Raw genomic sequence first — 20,868 nt, forward strand, 5'->3', positions numbered from 1 at the left:
GCATTGGAAAATGAATGTAGTGTAGGCTTGCCAGGCCCTGAAGTTCCACCGGCGGGAGCTTCATGGGGCCGTGGCATTAGTGTGTGATGTGCATGTGCACCTGGCACAGCACGCCCGTGCGCCATGCGCCTATGTCACTTCCGGTTTAACCTGGAAGTGACGGGGACACTCTAGCGATCCCGGCCAAAACTCTATGGTTTCCATAGAGTTTTAGCCAAGGGTGATAGAGCATCCGCGTCACTTTCGGGTTTACCCAAAAGTGACGCATGCGCTGCATCTGCGCGCTCTTGCCCGCTGGTCCTCAGCTGGCCGGCGGGCAGCCCGGTGGATGGGTGGTACTTTACCCGCCACAACCAGGCAATTGGCAACCCTAATGTAGTGCCCTTGAGCATATGGAGAGTGAATTTCATTCACCGGCCAATATGGATAACTGACCCTCACATATATTGGGCTTGTAGCTTTCTGACTGACTTATAGGCCATTTATGTTTCCTCGTGGTCACCCCTCCAACTACTTCGGGGCTTTGCTTTGATTATGCATGCATTTTACGACCATCAGAAGTTGCCTTGCTCTCCCCGCGTTTTTCTGTGTGTTTTCCCCACGTTTTCTGGATGCTGACTGAACACGAATCTAGAAAATTCAGACAAAATGCATAAAAACAGGTGGGGACAGCGAGGCAACAAAAATCATTTTAGGTTGCTAAATGTTTTATGTTCTAGCTTGGTTTCTTAATGGTTTATTATTTTTTATGAAAAAAAAATCATGCTTTAAAAATGATTTTATCACATTTTTCGTTGTAAGCCCCCGTGAGCAGGTTGTCTAGAGAGGCGGACTATGCATTTTCTAAATAAATAAGTAACAAACAGCCCCACTGACTACAGGATCAAAGTTCTCTGCGTTATTTTTGGCCAGGACACATTTGAATGAGAAGTCCTCTTTTGCTTTAAGACTGTAGAAACTTTGCATGTTTTGAGGCCGGAGGGAGGTTTGAAAATGACAACTAACCACGCTGTCATGAAATAGTGGAAGCATCGCACAAAACAAAAATACAGAACAGATGATGGGGGAAAAAAACCCGATTTCTATCGCAGATTTGCTTTTGAATAAAAATGTTTATGGAGCCCCAAATTGGGGCCCATCTCCACCGTACTATACACCATTTGTTTCTCTGTTTAGCCTGCTATCAGGTTCCACGCCACGTTTCTACTGAGGTAACATTCCCGGGGTAAAAGATTACCTGCCCTGCTCCTTTAGAAGCTAGGGAAGCCACATCTCTTGCCCCACTCAGGGGGAAACAGTCTGGAATCTGCCGTGGTTTGTAATGAGCTGTGCACCCTTATCCTGGGGGCACTTGGCTGGCTAAGTGTGGGGTGTGAAGGATTGTTCTCCGAGGTTAACCTAAACCAAGCTCATTACATTTATCTAAAATTTCCAGTTCAGAAAGATGCATCGAAACCATTCTACATTCAGTCGTTGCCTTGGAAAGCAGGATTGCTACACTTAGGATCTAAGCCAGAACTTCCCAGTCCATGGGGAACATTCAGCCAGTCGGCTATCCATGTATTCTATCTATACATCCATGCAGAAGAAGAAGAAGAGTTGGTTTTTATATGCCAATTTTCTCTACCTTTTAAGGAGAATCAACCTGGCTTACAATCTCCTTTCCTTCCTCTCCCTGCAACAGACACCTTGTGAGGTAGGTGAGGCCGAGAGAGCTCTAAGAGAGCTGTGACTAGCCCAGGGTCACCCAGCTGGCTTCATGTGGAGGAGTGGGGAAACCAACCCGATTCATCAGATTAGCGTCCACTGCTCATGTGGAGGAGTGGGGAATCAAACCCGGTTCTCCAGATTAACCACTACACCACGCTGGCTCCCGTTGCATTTGATGTGTATGCCCTCATAATGTATTCCTGAGACACAGCTAGGATAGCCATGTGGGCATTCTCTTAAGGCACTGAACAGACTGCTGGACTTGATGGGCCTCGGTCTGATCCAGCATGGCTTCTTTTACGTTCTTATGCTAAACAGAACACAGACAATGAGGCTGTCTATGAAGTACACTGGACCTGAGATATTTGGCTTGACGATGGTGGACTTTAAGCCAGAGAACAATATGGACCGCAGCCAGGTACTTCTTGAAGCATTCCATCCTCCACCAGCTCGACTCCTTCCCTTCTTACATCCCAAAGTTCTGGAGTCTGTAGGATCCTCATGACAGCCTCCTCAAAGGCACTCTGCACTCCCTCCTTCATTTTAGCGCTGGCTTCTAGGCAGAAACAAAGGACAAGCTCCTTCATCACTCGGCACAGAACATGAATCAAGGGTTAGGGTTGGCAACCTCCAGGTGCTAGCTGGAGATCTCCTGCTATTACAACTGATCTGCAGCCGATAGGGAGAAAATGGTTGCTTTGGCAATTGGATTCCATGGCTCTATGGACTCCCCTCCCCAAACCCTGCCCTCCTCAGGCTCGGTCCCAAAAATCTCCCACCGGTGGCGAAGAGGGACCTGGCAACCCTATCAAGGGTGGATGACCCTGGACTGCCCACCAAGAAGTCTGCCAGCAACTGATGAGGGGAAGAGAGCTGCTCAGTTTGCCGCTCTGCTTCTGCGTCGCAAATTAAATCAGAAATGTGCACTATCTGGGGGTGGGGAAACACTGGAAATAGAACCAAGCAGTGAGTGGAGGACTTCGGGTTGCCAGGTCCCTCTTCGCCACCGGTGGGAGGTTTTTGGGGCAGAGCCTGGGGAGGGCGGGGTTTGGGGAGGGACTTCAATGGCATCGAGCCCAATTGCCAAAGCGGCCACTTTCTCCAGGTGAACTGATCTCTATTGGCGGGAGATCAGTTGTAATAGCAGGACATCTCCAGCTAATACCTGGAGGTTGGCAACCTTAGGAGGACTGGGAATATGGGTGGCCAGGAGAGGGCGCTGCTGTAATGTAATAAGATCTCCTGTGGGGTGGCAGTGATAATATGTTGCAGCCAGGCACGTTCCTGACCCACAGGGTGACTGACCCACGGGATGACGTCACATCCCGGCGTTTACGAGGCAGACTTTGTTTACGGGGTGGTTTGCCAATGCCTTCCCCAGTCATCTTCCCTTTACCCCCAGCAAGCTGGGTACTCATTTGACCGACCTCGGAAGGATGGAAGGATGAGTCAGCCTTGAGCCGGCTACCTGAAACCAACTTCCGTTGGGATCGAACTCAGGTCGTGAGCAGAGCTTGGACTGCAGTACTGCAGCTTACCACTCTGCGCCACGGGGCTAAAGGTAGTGAAAAGCGGGGTATAAAAACCATCTCCTTGTACATGATGCATCCAGCTGCATTGTCCTTCTCCAACAGCTTGTCCTTTCAAGGACTAAAGCTTAGAACCATAAATTAACACAGGTGTTGTATACTTTTTATCTTTTCTTTACCACGTCATTCTGAAAAAGATCGCCCACTGTATGTACAAATATTTCCAGGAAAAGCCTGGAAAACAGAACCCTCGGGGGAAGGGGGAGTTTATTTTCCATTAAGCTTAAAAAAAAAAAAATCTCAGCGGTTTCTCTGTGTTGAGAGATCTTCCGTCAACGGCTCTTGTTAAAATCCCCAGCGGATGTTCTCTTTCGCCACATGGGGGCACATTTGCACCAACATTAACCACTAACAAACTTACAGTTAGACATGCACATTAAAAAGTCAACATAGAAGAGCTCTGTATTATTTTTGAGGGGTCCGAAAATATTGGGAGGGGCAGTCTGCCCAGGGTGACCTCCAAATGCCATTCACGGAGGGCGGGGAGGAGGATACGGAGGAGCAGGGATGTGTATGTGTGTTTGTTCGTGTGTGAGAGAGAAGATTTGCTTGCAGTTACCAAGGATTTTGGAAAATTGCTTCCCAAAGCCAACATCTTTACTTCTTCTGCTGTTCTTAGACCACCTTGAGCCGGCCACCATTCCCACCCACCCCTACAGCTCCAGTCCCCTTTAAGGGCAGCCTGGTGCTCAGAAATTAAGCAAGGCATTTAAAACCAAAGAGTTTTAAATTGATGGTTAAGTTTTGGTTATATTGTTGCATGTGTGACTCTTTTGAGTGAGAATGGAGTTTTATGTATTCCTGTTACTATTATTACTATGATCATGCCAATAAAGGTGACTGAAACTGGGGGAAAAAAATTAAGCAAGAGAGATAAAGAGGTGAGAAAACATGCTTCTCTTGCTTGGGTTTTATTTGATATTTATACCCTGCTTTTCTCTCTAGAGGGCCCCCAAATTGTCTTCCTTCTAGCATGATTTCCCCCTTCTCCATTTTATCCTCGCAGCAATAACCCTGCGAGGTTGGTTAGGCAGAGAGGGAGCGATCGGCCCAACATCTCCCACACACTTTCTTTGTCAGAGTGGAGATTCAAACCTGAATCTCCCAGATCCGAGTCTGACACTTTAATTACTACACTGTCTTTTTGCATATAAAAGGGGAAGGTAGTCCCCTGTGCAAGCGCTGGGTCATTACTGATCCATGGGGTGACGTTTACTAGGCAGTAGAAAAGAGCAAGAGCACCTTAAAGACTAACAAAATGCCTAGCAGGGCGTGAGCTTTTGTAAGTCACAGCTGTGACTCACGGAAGCTCCTACCCTGCCAGAGATTTTGTTAGTCTTTAAGGTGCTACTGGACTCTTGCTCTTTTCTACTGCTATTGGCAGACTAGACACTGTCCTTCAGTGTTACTCCTCTGAAGATGCCTGCCACAGCTGCTGGCAAAACGTCAGGAAAGAAAATACCAAGACCACAGTTACACAGCCCAGATAACCTACAAGAACCAATACCCATCATTTACTAGGCGGACTATGTTTACAGGGTGGTTTGCCACTGCCTTCCCCAGTCGTCTACACCAAAGCGTCTTAAACTGCGGGTAGTGACCCCATATGGGGTCATGTAACTGCATGTGGCCCTGACCTGGGTGGCCCAGGCTAGCCTGATCTCGTCAGATCTCAGAAGCTAAGCAGGGCCAGCCCTGGTTAGTATTTGGATGAGAGACGACCAAGGAATACCAGGGTTGCTGTGCAGAGGAAGGCACTGGCAAACCACCTTTGTTAGTCTCTTGCCATGAAAACCCCAAAAAGGGGTTGCCATAAGTCAGCTGCGACATGATGGCACTTTACACACACACACACAACTGCATGTGGGGGTCGCGAAAAATTTGGCAACAGTAAAGTGTTTCTTTATGATTTATTATCAGGTTTCTTTATGATTTATATACCTAATTTATATACCTATACACCCGGGGTCGCGTAAAAATTTCTCGGGCAAAAAGGGGTCGTGAGTGGAAAAAGTATAAGAACTTTTTGGTCTACACTTTACCGCCAGCAAGCTGGTACTCATTTTACCGACCTTGGAAGGATGGAAGGCTGAGTCAACCTTGAGCCGGCTACCTGGAAGCAACTTCCTTTGGAATCGAACCCAGGTCATGAGCAGAGCTGGGACTTCAGTGCTGCAGCTTACCACTCTGAGCCCACGGGGCTCCCCTTTTGCATATAAGGCTGCTGTTAATTGCACTGGGGCCACTGGCTGTAAAAAGACGGCTTCCCAAACTATCCCGTTCCAGCATTACAGCCCTGAAAAACCAGCAGGCTCAGTTCCAGGTTTCCTTCACCTACCTATGAAAAGCATGGAGTGCGTCCGAGCAAACTGCAAACCTTCCTTTCTGTCCACCTCGCGGTCGGGCTAGGGATAAGAAGAGAATGTTGTTACAATTTGTTGCATTTGCTGAAATCCTCAAGAGAGAGCCTGGGGCTGCTTTCTGCAAGGCGCCACCACGATCCAGTGCATACGGTGTTTGTTGGAACAATTGACCTGTGACCAATGAGGTGGCCTCTGCCACAAACTCACTGTGTGGCCTTGGGCAAGTCTCTGGCCTTTTATACATGGCTGTTTCCCTCGCCGTCACCCCTCCTATGACTTCAGGTCTTTGTGTTGATTATGCATGCCGTTTCCGACCGTTAGAGATCGCCTCGTTCTCCCCCTGCATTTCCCTGCGTTTTGAGGGACCTGTTTTATCTCCAATTTGAAAATGTGGGCAAAACATGGGGAAACGCAGTGGGAGAGCGTGGTGACCTCTGATGGTTGGAAACGGCATGCATAATCAACACAAAGACCTGGTCTTCAGAGAGGTGACTGTGAGGGAAACAATCATAAAAGGGCTCTGTTTTTTAGACTTTAAAATGTGCCTAAAATGAGAAAAACTGGCTACTTGCCTCCCAAAATAGCTGCACAACCGAACACAAGAAAGACTGCAAAGCATGTTACAAATTGGTTAAAAATGCCCACAGTTATTTTGATCAGAATAATGGATGCTACTGCATGAGCTTGGGGCCGGCCCAACTGCTAGGCAAACCTTGGCTATCGCCTAGAACATAAGAACATAAGAAAAGCCCTGCTGGATCAGACCAAGGCCCATCAAGTCCTGTCTGTTCACACATGTGTCTGTTCACTCAGTGGCCAACCTGGTGCCTCTAGGAAGCCACAAACAAGACGACTGCAGCAGCACCATCCTGCCTGCGTACCAAATCACCTAATATAATAGGCATGCTCCTCTGATCCTGGAGAGAATAGGTATGCATCATGACTAGTATTCATTTTGACTAGTAGCCATGGATAGCCCTCTCCTCCATAAACACGTCCACTCCCCTCTTAAAGCCTTCCAAGTTGGCAGCCATCACCACATCCTGGGGCAGGGAGTTCCACCATTTAACTATGAAAGTGTGAAGATGCCTAGGATGACAGATCTTGAAAGGTGCCAAAAAGATGAGAGGAGCCCCCTTCACCAGCTTGAAGGAAAGCTTGACAATAACTGTCTTTTAGAATCTCTGTTCTTCTATAGCTCCCAAGACAGAACATGGAAGGCATTTTAAAGAGCTGTCTATTTTACATTTGACATTTAGAATGGCCAGCTGGTAAAACTTTTCTTCCAAAGTCATCATTTGACTAGTGTACCCAAAAAACAAAACAACCTTGCATGTGCTTTGTTGGAAGTTGAAGGGTAAAGGTAAAGGTGCAAGCACCGGGTCATTACTGACCCATGGGGTGACTTCACATCCTGACGTTTACTAGGCAGACTCTGTTTATGGGATGGTTTCCCATTGCCTTCCTCAGTCATCCACACTTTACCCCCAGCGAGCTGGGTACTCATTTGACCGATCTCGGAAGGATGGAAGGCTGAGTCAACCTTGAGCCGGTGACCTGAAACCGACTTCCGTCAGGATCGAACTCAGGTCGTGAGCAGAGCTTTGGACTGAAGTACTGCAGCTTACCACTCTGGGCCACGGGGCTCCTCAAGTTGAAGGGAGTTGGTAACGAAAAAAACATCCAGATTGCTGGAGCGGGCTTTTACATCCTTGGATAAAGAACGGCAGGTTATCATCTCTGGGAAGTGCCAAGTTCGCAGTTTTAAAGAGAAAGACGGCGCTCCGTGAATCACCAGCAAACAGCCTGGTAATTTCTCACGTGCCTACACCAGGGACTGCTCTCTTGAGGCAGCTGAGACAAGAGCGACAGGATCTTATTGGTGTGAATCTCCCACAGGGATCACTGAGGGAAGGAGGAACAGGAGCCTTCTGACTTTCCCTCTCTCTTTCCTGCCTACTCGAATCTATTCTGGGCACGTCACATGTATCTTTGACTTCCTGCACTGAAGCCGCTGGAAACAGGCATGTGCGGATGGCGACGCGGTATTTTAAACCCCCTCAATTGAGGGTCTCGTTGGCTGCCTTGTGTGGGGTCAGGAAGGAATTTGACCGCCTGTCAGAAAGTAATGAATAATCCCGGGCGGTTTCATTCTGGCATCTGGTTTTTCTTGGCCTGCGTAACAACCCTGCAAGGCAAGGCTCTGCTGTCTCCTCTTGTATATTCTGCCTTTCGACTTGTTCTCCTAACAAAATGCCGATCCGCACATTGCGGAGTACACAGGTTGCGTCTGGGGTCCCCACCCCAGTAGCGGTTCCTGTCTTTTGCCTGTGGGCCTACTGAGGGCTCATGGGGTGTGTGTGTTAAATGCAGAATTGCACCAAGGGCATGACATCACTTCTGGCAGACACCCGGAAGTGACGTCACGTCACCAGCATGACATTGGTGCAATGCTCTCGTACAGGGGTATCAAACATATGGTCTGCGGGCTGGATCCGGCCCCTTGAGAGCTCTTATCCGGCCTGGGAGCCAACCGAGGCAGCCCCCCGCCGCCCCGATCATGGTCGGAGAGCCCACTGGGGGCTCGCCAGCCGTCCCCCAGTCCCAATCAGGGCAAGCTTGGCCCGACCATGTGACATTAATGTCCTATCTGGCCCTCATAACAAATGAGTTCGACACAGCTCTAGGATTTGGATAAACCTGTCCAAATCATACATTGTCACGCTGATGTCACACCAATGTGATGCCACTTCTCGGTATTTGCTGAAAGTGATGTAATGTTATTCCCCCTGTCCCTGTCCCCACCCCTCTCTCTTCCTCTGGTTGGCAACCCTAGTCCTCAATTCCAATGCAAGCAGTGCCCAATTTGGATTGGGATGGAGAAGGGGCTTCAACGTTCCAACCTATCTCCCCAACCTGAAACAATCCTGGTGTGGGGGGATTCCCCAACGGGCCAAATAGCCTCCCCAGCCCATTTCAGGTTAGGAAAATGATGCGGGGGGTATGGAGTAGGGTTGCCAACCTCCAGGTACTAGCTGGATATCTCCTGCAATTACAACTGGTCTCCAGCCGATAGAGATCAGTTCACCTGGAGAAAGTGGCCGCTTTGGCAATTGGACTCAATGCCATTGAAGTCCCTCCCCTCCCCAAACCCCGCCCTCCTCAGGCTCCGCCCCAAAAACCTCCCACCGGTGGCGAAAAGGGACCTGGCAACCCAATAGGGAGGCTGAAGCCCCTTTTCTATGTGTGTCCCAGTCATGCCCTGCACTGGGGGTCCGAAGCTACTGAGGAGAAATAGAGTTGCCAGGTCCTCTTCACCACCGGTGGGAGGTTTTGGGGGCGGAGCCTGAGGAGGGCAGGGTTTGGGGAGGGGAAGGACTTCAATGCCATAGTGTCCAATTGCCAAAGCAGCCATTTTCTCCAGGTGAACTGATCTCTATCGGCTGGAGATCACTCGTAATAACAGGAGATCTCCAGCTACTACCTGAAGGTTGGCAACCCTATGGAGAAACCACAACTCACTCCTGACAGCTCCACAGGGTGGGAACCCAGATCCGACCAGTGTACTCTGTAATGTGTGAAAAATAATTTCTCAGTGCAGAACAAGGTAAAGGAATCTAAGAAGCTCCTGAAAGAAGGACACGAGGCCGAGGCCTTCTGCCTGCTCCCTGTGGACTCCTTTCTTCATTGGGATGGAAAACCGTGGTGGATCCACAAATATGCCAGTGATCTACAAAAAAACAAAAGAAACCCACCCAGCAACAGAAAACAAGGGATTATGAATGGGAAGCCGCTGGCTTCAGAACAGATGGGAGAGGGAGGCTGAGGAGGAGATACTGCCAAGGAAGATGACGAATGGAGGCAGCTGACGCCTCTGGCACCGGGTGCGGGTGCGAGGCAGGTAACAGTAATCCCCCGGCAGGCCCAGACAGGACTCCTGACTGTTAGGAAGCCGTGCAGAGGGAGGGGGAAGGACGGCCCAGCCTTTGAATCCGTTGGGCTCGAGCGTCAAAGTTGCCCAGGGCGCAGCGAGGGCTTACTCATGTGGCCTGCTCTGGAGCTGGGCCACAGGCAGAAGGAGGCCTGTGTGAACGGTCAGCGGGCATCAGGGGTGGATGGCATCTAAACCCGGGGCACCCAATGCGAACCACTCTGGCAGCCAATTTTCACCCCCTCGAGGGGGTGCTGTCCGGTTTCATTAACTCCTCAAAAGCATTTTGGGTATGTTTAGCCTGAAGAGGAGAAGACTGAGAGGGGATATGATAACCATGTTCAAGTACTTGAAGGGCTGTCATATAGAGGGGGGTGCCGAGTTGTTTTCTGATGCTCATGAAGGTCGGACCAGAACCAATGGGTTGAAACTAAATCAAATGAGTTTCCGTCTAGACATTTGGAAGAATTTTCTAACAGTTAGAGCAGTTCCTCAGTGGAACAGGCTTCCTCGGGAGGTGGTAAGCTCTCCTTCCCTGGAGGTTTTTAAGAAGAGGTTAGATGGCCATCTGTCAGCAATGCTGATTCTGTGACCTTAGGCAGATGATGAGAGGGAGGGCATCTTGGCCATCTTCTGGTCACTAGGGGTGTGGAGGGGGGAGGTGGTTGTGAATTTCCTGCATTATGCAGGGGGTTGGACTTGATGGCCCTGGTGGTCCCTTCCAACTCTATGATTCTATGATTTTCTCCCTGTGATTACAGTAGTCTTTTATGCATGTTTCCCTCACTGTCATTTGGGGTTGCCAGTTCCAGGTTGGGAAATGCGTGTCAATTTTGGGGGCGGAGCCCGAGGAGGGTGGGGTTTGGAGAGGAGAGGGACTTCAATGCCATAGAGTCCAATTGCCACTTTCTCCAGGGGAACTGGTCTCTGTCGCCTGGAGATCAGTTGTAATAGCAGGAGGTTGGCAACCCTAGTGTCACCCCTCCGACGACTTTGGGTCTTTGTGGTGATTATGCATGCCGTTTCCGAACATCAGAGGTCAACTCGCTCTGCCCCTGAGTTTCCCCACGTTTTGCCCACGTTTTCAGAGACCTGTTTTATCTCGTATTTGAAAAAGCAGGGAAACACAGGGGGATAGCAAGGCGACCTCTAACAGTCGGAAATGCCATGCATAATCAAAACAAAGACCCGAAGCCATCGGAGGGGTGTCCGCGAGGGAAACAGCCATGCATAAAACGCCAGTGTTCATTCGTTTTTCTCCCTTTAACCTATTCTCTGTACCATTGCCCCCTTTCCTCTCAGTGCCCTATAGCGTGCTTCTTTTCTGTACATGCTATGAGATGGGGTCACACCACAGTGGCAGAGCATCTCCGTTGTGAGCAGAAGATCCCAGGTACAATCCCTGGCCACTCAATTTTTTTAAAAAAAGGATCAGGTGACGGGAAACAGCCAGTCAGAGTGGATAATATTTAGAAGAAGAAGAGTTGGTTTTTATATGCCGACTTTCTCTACCGCTTAAGGAAGAATCAAACCAGCTTACAATCACCTTCTCCTCCCCACAACAGACACCCTGTGAGGTAGGTGGGGCTGAGAGAGCTTTAATAGAGCTGTGACTAGCCCAAGGTCACCCAGCTGCCTTCATGGGGAGGAGTGGGGAAACCAACCCAGTTCTCCAGATTAGAGTCCACCACTCATGTGGAGGAGTGGGGAATCAAACCTGGTTCTCCAGAATAGAGTCCATCGCTCCAAACCACCGCTGTTAGCCACTACACCACACTGGCTCAAATTAATGTGAGAGGCAGTATATAAATTCTCTAAGTAAATAAAAATAAAATAATCATGAACTCAGCCTAAATTTCTTCCCATCTATGGTCTAACCTCATGTTACTTTCCCCCCCTGAGTCCTCCCTGGGTCCATACTGTTCTCCTCCCCTCCATTTTATCCCGTGAAGTAAATTAGGCTGTCCCTGCCCTATTGCTCGCCTGGGACTCAGTCCTAAGTGGGCGACTGTCTCCCAACCAACCTTATCAATTTTGTTGCCCACGAGCATCTTCACGACGTTCTTCCTTGTGGCGTACATCTCCAGCTCCTGTAGCCAGCTCTTCAGCCCCACAAAAGTCTCCCTTCTGGTGACATCGTAAACTGGTCAGGAGAAAGAGATCCAGGCAAAGACATATACAAGTCTTCTTCTTGATCACACAGAAGCATTTCAGAAGGGAGATAAATGGGTTACTTCAACACATGTGACTCCATGTTGCTGTTCTGGATGTGTTCTCCGCAGCATCGTAGGGCCTAGGATCCTGCTGCTAGCTCTTAGGAATCCCTGAACATGCATGCTTGAGATAGCTAGGGTTGTCAACCTCCAGGTAGTAGCTGGAGATTTCTTGCTATTACAACTGATCTCCAGCTGATAGAGAGCAGTTCACCTGGAGAAAATAGCCGCTTTGGCAATTGGACTCCCATCCCCAAACCCCGCCCTCCTCAGGCTCTGCCCCAAAAACCTCTTTCCGGTGGTGAAGAGGGACCTGGCAACCCTATGGGGAGGTGAAGGGACGGTGGTTGCAAGCCACTTTGAGACTCCTAAAGGTAGAGAAAAGCGGGGTATAAAAACCAACTCTTCTTCTTCTTCTGATAGGGGAGCAATACATTTTCCTGAGTATTCAAAGCACGATATTTTGTACCTGGGGGGAGAAAGTTCCTTCTCCCAGCCAGGGCTTCCAGAACCCTTTCAATCGCAGAAAAAGAACAGAGATGTTGTGAATTTCACAGGCTCCTCCTGGATGTAATTCGAGTTTGGCAGCACAACTCTAACCTTGCCGGGGTGAACCCTTTTAGCCGTGCGTGTGTCTTTTTGAAAGAATGAGTGTCGCAAAAAAAAAAAAAAGAGAGGTTAAAATACAGTCGGGGGCTCAGTTTGCGTGGGAAAAGGCTCTGCGAGTCTATTTGAGCGACCCAACGTCAAATGGAAATGCCTACGAAGCCAAGCCAAAGGGGCTTCAGCTTTTTCATTTTCGGCCCTTTCAAGAAACAGGAACGCTTTGCCAAAAAACAGAAACGCTTTCCCATCATCCTATCGGCGTGGGAGTGCAGCAGCGTTCATTGCTGTTCTAACTCCATCAGCACCAGCCACCCTTCAAGGAGGAGAATAACAAAAATGATTTCATTGACTTCTCCTTTAATGGCTTTGACTTCAGAGCCGCGCTAATAACAGCCCTGGGATGTCTGCCACCTACCTAAAATTACACCTTGAGCACCACGGTAATAACTAGGAGTTAACGTTCGAAACCGCTCCTGCCCCGCCGTGTCCTACAAAAGGGGAGGAAAAAAAAAGGGCTTTTAGGATAAAGAGGATGCTGAAAAATCTGTGTCGTAAACATCACGCCAAGTTAAGGTTTACAAAGGCCAGAGCACTTTCTGTATGGGGCATTCCTCCATAGAAGAAATCCATAAACTCTAGATTTAGGGTGACAGTAGGGCTGCCAACCTCCAGGGGGCACCTGGAGATCTCCCACTATTATAATTGATCTCCAGATGACCAAGATCAGTTCGCCTGGAGAAAACGGCCGTTATGGAAGGTGGCATTATGCCCTGCTGAGGTCTCTCATCTCCCCAGGCTCCACCCCCAATATCTCCAGGTATGAACACATGAAGCTGCCTTATACTGAATCAGACCCTTGGTCCATCGAAGTCAGTATTGTCTGCTCAGACCGGCAGTGGCTCTCCAGGGTCTCAGGCAGGTCTTTCACATCACCTACATACCTGGTCCCTTTAACTGGAGATGCTGGGGATTGAACCTGAATGCCAAGCAGATGCTGTACCACTGAGCCACAGTCGCACCCCCAGCATGTAGATGCCTGTCCTTCCTTGTCGCCCGTGCCATGCCTACAGCAACTGCACGTGAGGCCAGGGGGTGGGGCAAGAATGTGGCAGCATCGCAGCAACCGCCCCTGGGGCCACCAGTGTCTGGCTCCAATGTGTATGTGTGCTAGGGCTGCCAACCTCCAGGTACTAGCTGGAGATCTCCCGCTATTACAACTGATCTCCAGACGATAGAGATCAGTTCCCCTGGAGAAAATGGCCGCTTTGGCAATTGGACCCTATGGCATTGAAGTCCCTCCCCTCCCCAAACCCTGCCTTTCTGAGGATCCATCCCAAAAACCTCCTGCAGGGTAGCAAAGAGGGACCTGGCAACCCCAGTGTGGCACACACCCTCCCTCTATCTGTGCAAAACTCCAGGATGGGGTCACAGAAATGCTCTGGCAGTGTGTGGGGTGATTTGGGGCTCCCTGACTGATCTACAGCTAGTGCCATGCTCCCCGTCTGAGTCTCAGGCAGTGCGGGGATCAGTGGTGACTGTAGCAGGAGCTTCAGGGCAATGGCTCAGGACAGCATGGGCTATCAGCGTGGCATGGCACGGGGCTCCCCTCTCTGCTCAGGATGTGCCTTCCCCCACCCCCCTGCCTGGTACTACGCTGGAAGAGTGCCTTCTCAGCAGGTCAGTCTAGATGTCCTCAGGAGATCATGAGTGGTGGCGGCAGGTTACCAGTGTGTTGTCCAGGGAATCCTTGGTCTAAGGGAGTTTCACGGCAAGGAAAGACACTATTTCCCCCTTCCTACCATAACTCACTTTTGAGCCATTGTAGCTGATTTTTCCCCCCTCCCAGGAGATAGATTTAATTCCCCACTGCCAGCATCCCAGTTTGTTACAGGGACCCCAGATGTTGCTTACCCATATTGCCAACTGCAGAGGAAGGTCCCCGACCACCATCTTCTTCACTTTAAAATCAACACCTGGCAAGTGAAGAGACAGAGGTGTCAGACACATGGGTGGCCACCTGTTCCCTCGGCCTGCTACAGCTGTGTATGTGTGTTACGTACCGTCAAGTCGCTTCCAACTCATGGCGACCTTATGAATGCATGTCCTCCAAAACATCCTATCATGAACAGCCTTGCTCAAACCTTGCAAAGTGAGGGCCACGGTCCTTTATTGAGTCAATCCATCTCATGTTGGGTCTGCCTCTTTTCCTGCTGCCTTCCACTTTCCCTAGCATTATTGACTTTTCCAGTGACTCTTGTCTTCTCATTATGTGACCAAAGTACAATAGCCTCAGTTTAGCCCTTTTAGGAAGAGTTCAGGCTTGATTTGATCTAGAACCCACTTAGTTGTCTTTTTGGCGGTCCACGGTATCCATAAAATTCTCCCCCAACTACAACTGCAGGCTAAGGAAACAGGGATAGAGATCGGTTCCCCTGGAGGAAATGGCCGCTTTGGCAATTGGACACTATGGCATTGAAGTCCCTCCCCTCCCCAAACCCCACCCTCCTCAAGCTCCACCCCCAAGACCTCCTACCAGTGTAGGGTTGCCAACCTCCAGGTACTAGCCGGCGATCACCTGCTCTTTCAACTGATCTCCAGCCAATAGAGATCAGTTCACTGGGAGAAAATGGCTGCTTTGGCAATTGGACTGTATGACATTGAAGTCTTTCCCCTCCTCAAACCCTGCCTTCCCCAGGCTCTGCCCCAAAAATGCCCTGCTGGTGGCAAAGAGGGACCTGGCAACCCTAAACTACAGGGGAGTGATTTTCCATATTTTTGTTGTCGCTGTGAATGCCTCTACATCCGCATGGCTGTTTCTTTTCACTTTCCTTTTCCTTTCAGCAGCACTCCAGGGCTGCCATTTCCCCCTTTCCCTGCAACACAGGAAGTTTTTCGGAGGCTTAAAAAACACACACAGTAATTGACATCTTGTTATAGCCTTAAGGTACAGCAATGCATCAATCACCAATCTCTTTATTTCTTTCCTTCCTTTACAGCCAACCTTTCTCACCTAGACTCAAGACAGATTTCAAAATATATTTAAAAAATTCTGTCAAAGAGAATAAGACCTCCAAGAATCAATGCAATAGGACTAGGAATACAGAATTAGGAAACAATGCAAATAGAAAACCAAGTAAGGCATGACCGACTATAAACACAGCAGAAGGGTAGAAGACAGCACAGTAAAGGATTCCTTTGGTGGCAGAAATCCACAAGTAGGGTTGTCAGCTCTGGGCTGGGAAACACATGGAGATTTTGGGGGTGCAGCCTGAGGAGGGCGGGGTTTGGGGAGGGACTTCAATGCCAGAGAGTCCAATTGCCAAAGCGGCCATTTTCTCCAGGTGAACTGATCTCTATCGCCTGGAGATCAGGTGTAATAGCAGGAGATCTCCAGCCACAACCTGGAGGTTGGGAACCCTAGTGGAGCCTGAGAAAGGTGGGGTTTGGGGAGGGGAGGGGAGGGACTTCAGTGCCATAGAGTCTATCTTCCAAAGTGGCCATTTTCTCCAGGTGATCTCTGTCACCTGGAGATCAGTTGTAATAGTGGGATCTCCAGCCACAACGTGGAAGTTGGCAAGCCACTACCATTCTTTCGGTGGCAGGGGGGTGGCGGCCCCAAGGGGCCGGGCAAGGAAAATGGCACTAATCTGGATGGGACCTTCCGAAATGCAAATCTTCCTGTTCACACAGAGAGCAAAGGTGCTTGGGCTGCCATCTTTCCCAAAAGAACAGGACAACACCAAGTTTGGGAAAAATGATAGCAAAACGGAGGAAGCACAGTAAGTGGACAATATCATGCAGCTGCTCCGAAAAGCCCTGCGCCACGTCGAGACAGCTTAGGAGGAATGAAAGGGGTTGAGCTAAACACTATTAAAATGTCAACAAATATATCTGTTTTATTATTATAGTGCACAATTATGTTAAAAACACAGGGCCTACAATGTACAAATGAAGCTGCCTTATACTGAATCAGACTCTTGGTCCATCAAAGTCAGTATTGTCTACTCAGACTGGCAGCGGCTCTCCAGGGTCTCAGACAGAGGTCTTTCGCATCACCTACATGCCTAGTCCCTTTAACTGGAGATGCCGGGGATTGAACCTGGGACCTTCTGCATGCCAAACAGATGCTCTACCACTGAGCCACAGCCTCTCTCCACAGGCTAACTAAAAACAATAAACATTTACATGCAATACGTTCACAGTTGATGTATATCTATACAACGACCAAACTAAGACCAGCCGCGTTTTGGCCTTATCTAGGCCTTCCTCAGTGGTGATACGTAAAATTATTATATAATACACATCCTGACATCTCCATTAACGTAATACAAGGTAAAAAAATATAGGTAAAACCCTTTTATTATGTGTGGCTTTGTGTAGGAATGTTTATTCCATGTGTATTAAAACATGGCCCACAGCTCACACCTTGTATATGATGTCAAACTTCCCAGGATGCGTATACATCAACAAGCGTGAAAGATAAAAATGCAACCTAGGAGTATATGCCAGCCAGGGAAATCGATCAATAGGACAGAGCCGCATCTCCGCACGAGGGACTTCTCAGATCACGGCTCACTCTCTGACACCAAAATAATATGTTTTATTTATTTACTCATGAAACTGTTTATACCTCACCTGTCCCATAGTCAGCCCTGACCTGGATGGCCCAGGCTAGCCTGATCTCATCAGATCTTGGAAGCTAGGCAGGGTCGGCCCTGATGAGTACTTGGATGGGAGAACACCAAGGAATTCCAGGGTCGCTACGCGGAGGAAGGCATTGGCAAACCACCGCTGTTTGTCTCTTGCCTTGCAAAACCCGCTGGGTTCACCATAAGTTGGCTGCAATTTGATAGCACTTTCCTCCACCATCCCATACTTCAAGACAGCTTACAAACTCAATTTTTAAAAGAATGTAAAATACCATAAAACCTGCCTCATGCAGCCTGTCCCTGTTGTACCAATGTGCGCGGAAAGGCATTTTGCACATGCACAGAGGCGATCACTTTCTTTCACAGTCTACCGGGCACAGGAAAACAAGTTTCTGGTGTCAAACAGATGATCTCTGGTGTAAAATAAGCCCTGGGCGCATCACCCTCATGGGTAGGGTTGCCAGATCCCTCTTCGCCACTGGAGGGAGGTTTTTGGGGCGGAGCCTGAGGAGGGTGGGGCTTGGGGAGGCGAAGGACTTCAATGTCATAGAGCCCAATTGCCAAAGCGGCCATTTCCTCCGGGGGAACTGATCTCTATGGGCTGGAGATCAGTTGTAATATCAGGGGATCTCCAGCTAGTACCTGGAGGTTGGCAACCCTACTCATGGGTGACAAAGGAAAGAGGCAGCCAGCAGTGCTCACCGATGGTTGGATCCAGGTAGGGTTCAAACTGGTCTTCTGTGAATCTCAGCAGGAGACTGCGGGAAGAGACAAGAGAGAACAAGGGTGAGCTGTACGGGAACAGCAGCTCCCCGCAGAGGAAGGCCCTCAGCCTTCTTCCCACTCTGTGGTGCACTCCTCCCTCTCGGCTTGCACCTGGATTTCCCCACTGCACTGTCTCCGACCAGCAGCAGCTTCAGGGTGGGCAGCGACAGGGTATCCTCTCGCGCCATGGTGAACCCTGTCAACAGAGGCACCCGCAGACTTTGGCAGAGGGAAAACAAGGACTCCACCCTCCACATCCCAGCCCAGAACACAGGGAGGAGGGACAGGAATATAGGTCACCCTCACCACCTCCTCCTCCAGCAAGGAGAGTCACAGAACTGCACTGTGCGGGGGGGAAGCATTCATGGGAGGGCCGGTATCCTTCCTCGACGTTTGCTTTGCACGGTGACTTCTTTTCTATAAATAGGGGCAAAATTGCATGTGGCCGTGTTGATCCTCATTCCCAAAGTTGTGCAATACCTTTTATGAAAAGCAACCAAAACATCACAAAACTTTGGGGGAGTTTTTTTTTTAGAAGCCTTCATCTGTCTGGGAGTTCAGGACGAGCAATTACAAAAACAGGCAAGAAATAACAAGCTGTCCTGGGCGTGGTGGCAGACTCTGAAGAAGATGAAGAGGTGGTTTTTATGTGCCGGTTTCTCTACCTTTTTAAAGGAGAATCAAACCAGTTTACAATCTCCTTCCCTTCCTCTCCCCACAATACACCTTGTGAGGAAGGTGGGGCTGAGAGAGCTCTAAGAGAACTGTGACTAGCCCAAGGTCACCCAGCTGGCTTCATGTGCAGGAGTGGGGAATCGAACCCGGTTCTCTAGATTAGAGTCCACGGCTCTTATTTATTTGTTATACTTCTGACCTGCCCTCCCCGGACAAGGTGGGGAGAGGGCAGATAAGATAACAACATGAGCGGGGGGGGGGGGACGACACAACATTAACCATTTAGGTCCTTGTCTCTATGCTCCACACAGCTCCTCCCAATTTTTTATTTTGTTTTTGCTCTTTGCACTGAGCTGCCAGCATGACGAAGAGTTCTAGAGAACGCTGCACACTGTTTTGTGACTTTTAGGTCCGGTGTTACAAAAAGTATTCTATCTCTTCACTAGTTGCATATTTAGACTCCCTGGAAGGGAACACACATAGGAGTGCCTATACACTGGCCAGATGTGCAGCCCTACCATCTGCCATATTAGAAGGGAGCTTTAAGAAGATCCCCAGGGTGGAGAGACTTTGCCCGTGCAACACAGGGGAGCTGGAAACCACTGAGCATGGATTTTTTAGATGTCCCCTCTACATGTCAGCCCGTCTCAATATTATTGACCCTTTGATTAGGGGAATGGGCTCTGGTGAGGAGGGTGAATGGACCAAAAGGTTTCTGCTGGGAGACAGCGACACCAATCACCACCCAGGTGGCAAAATATTGTGCAGTGGCAATGAAGCGACGTCGCCTTAATGGCCCTGGTTGTAAACATCTACTCTGTATGGTCAGTTTCTGTTTTATCTGGCATATTAGCTGCAAATAAAATGTATTTATTTCTTTATTCTATCTCTTCTGTTTTAACGGTAAGAGGCCTCGAGCTCAGTCACCCAGCTGTCTGACCTGGTGGCTTTGTTTCCTCGTGTGAGCCTGCTCTGGTTAATCAGCAGTAAGCGACAAGCACTCTGCACATGCTCAAAGGCACGTGGGGGTGGTGGAAAGGGCCCTCGAGTCACAGCTGACCTACGGCGACCGTGTAGGGTTTCCAAGGCAAGGGATGTTTGCAGGTGGTTAGCCATTGCCTGCCTCTGCGTGGGCTGACCGAGTTCAGTCTCCCTAGTCGCAGTGTCTGTAAGGGAAAAGTCACCCTTCTCCAGCGAAAGAGCTTCCAAGGGAGAATCCAGCGAGAAACCGCAGAACGAGAATCCATCAAAATGTTTAATACCATCTCCCAAGAACTTAACAAAGGCTTGGAAATCCTTGGCCATTATGGGGAGCAGGGGGAGGGGGCCCCTGAGCTATACTGTCCAGTTCACAGGTTGCAAACACCTTTTCCCCAAGCCTTTCTCTTTGTGCCCCAAATGCAGAGGAGAGGCAGGTGGCAACCAGAAGCAGGGCTTTTTGGTGGTGGCACCTTGTTTTTGGAATATCCCCCCTTTGATGCTGTTTTGGTGCCTATCTTAATATACTTAGGCACCAGGCCAAAATATTTTTCTGCCCATACTTGTAAACGAGGTGTTCCTTTTTTTTTTTTAGTTATTTTAAGTCTGCTTCTCAACTGAAGATGGTCTTGCAGTCATCAGCTTAGTGTTGTTTCAAGTTGTTTTTAATGCCCCAGCTTGTTGATATGGTTTCTTGGATTATTGTTTTTATGATTTCCTTGTATTGTTTTTAGTTTGTGAGCAGGTTTTGTGAAGAGGCTTTATATCCATTTTCTTAGTAAATAAATAATCGACTATGCCAGGAAAATTAGCAAGACTGCCAAGTACTGTTATCTTCAGTGTTTCCTGCACTTTGCTTTATTACCTTTGAGTTTTGCACAGTTACAAGGTTACAGCTCTTTGATCCCGCTGTTTAAATTATTTTTCCTTGTATCCTGCATAAAAAAAATTTTTTTTTCTGGTATCCGACTTGTATCCCGCATGAATAGTAATATTCCTACATGCTCTCAACTGAGCCAAAGAAGTTGAAAAATTGCTTGGGAAAACCGTTGAAGGTGGGGGGGCGGGAGGGTTCTCAGTCGCATAACAATGCAATCCTAAACGGATCTAGAAGGTTGTAGCTCTGCTTAGGAACGCACTACACGACGGCGCATAGGGAAGGATCGTTGGTAAGTTCTCAGCTCCAGCCACCTGTTTTCAGCCCTCCCCAGGCCCGGACTGCACTCCACCCCAGGCTTCCGAGCACGTGCAGAGAGCCTTTTCTCCCGCCCCTAGCGTTAGAGAGGAGGACTTCCGAAGCCCAGCACCCGTCGCTTGAGCCAGGCGCGCACCGAACCCGGACTAAACAGCCTGTACGTGGGCCGGGGAGGGGGTGTGTGGACCCCAGCC

The 20,868-nt window shown here is 49.2% G+C and overlaps 1 protein-coding gene across 1 annotated transcript; it reads right to left on the reverse strand.

The window, feature by feature from the left end:
- Positions 1–2,096: 2,096 nt before the first annotated feature.
- On the reverse strand, positions 2,097–18,014 carry LOC130489929 (ras-related protein Rab-18-B-like). Its single transcript, XM_056863717.1, has 7 exons — positions 17,938–18,014; positions 17,764–17,819; positions 14,324–14,385; positions 12,828–12,900; positions 11,618–11,736; positions 5,638–5,704; positions 2,097–2,266 (listed from the first exon to the last, which is right to left on the reverse strand). The coding sequence occupies exons 1-7, from the start codon at positions 18,012–18,014 to the stop codon at positions 2,097–2,099; spliced, it is 624 nt and encodes a 207-aa protein (XP_056719695.1).
- Positions 18,015–20,868: the final 2,854 nt, after the last annotated feature.

This window comes from Euleptes europaea, chromosome 18 (assembly GCF_029931775.1).
Source record: "Euleptes europaea isolate rEulEur1 chromosome 18, rEulEur1.hap1, whole genome shotgun sequence".
Classification (NCBI taxonomy): Eukaryota; Metazoa; Chordata; class Lepidosauria; order Squamata; family Sphaerodactylidae; genus Euleptes; species Euleptes europaea.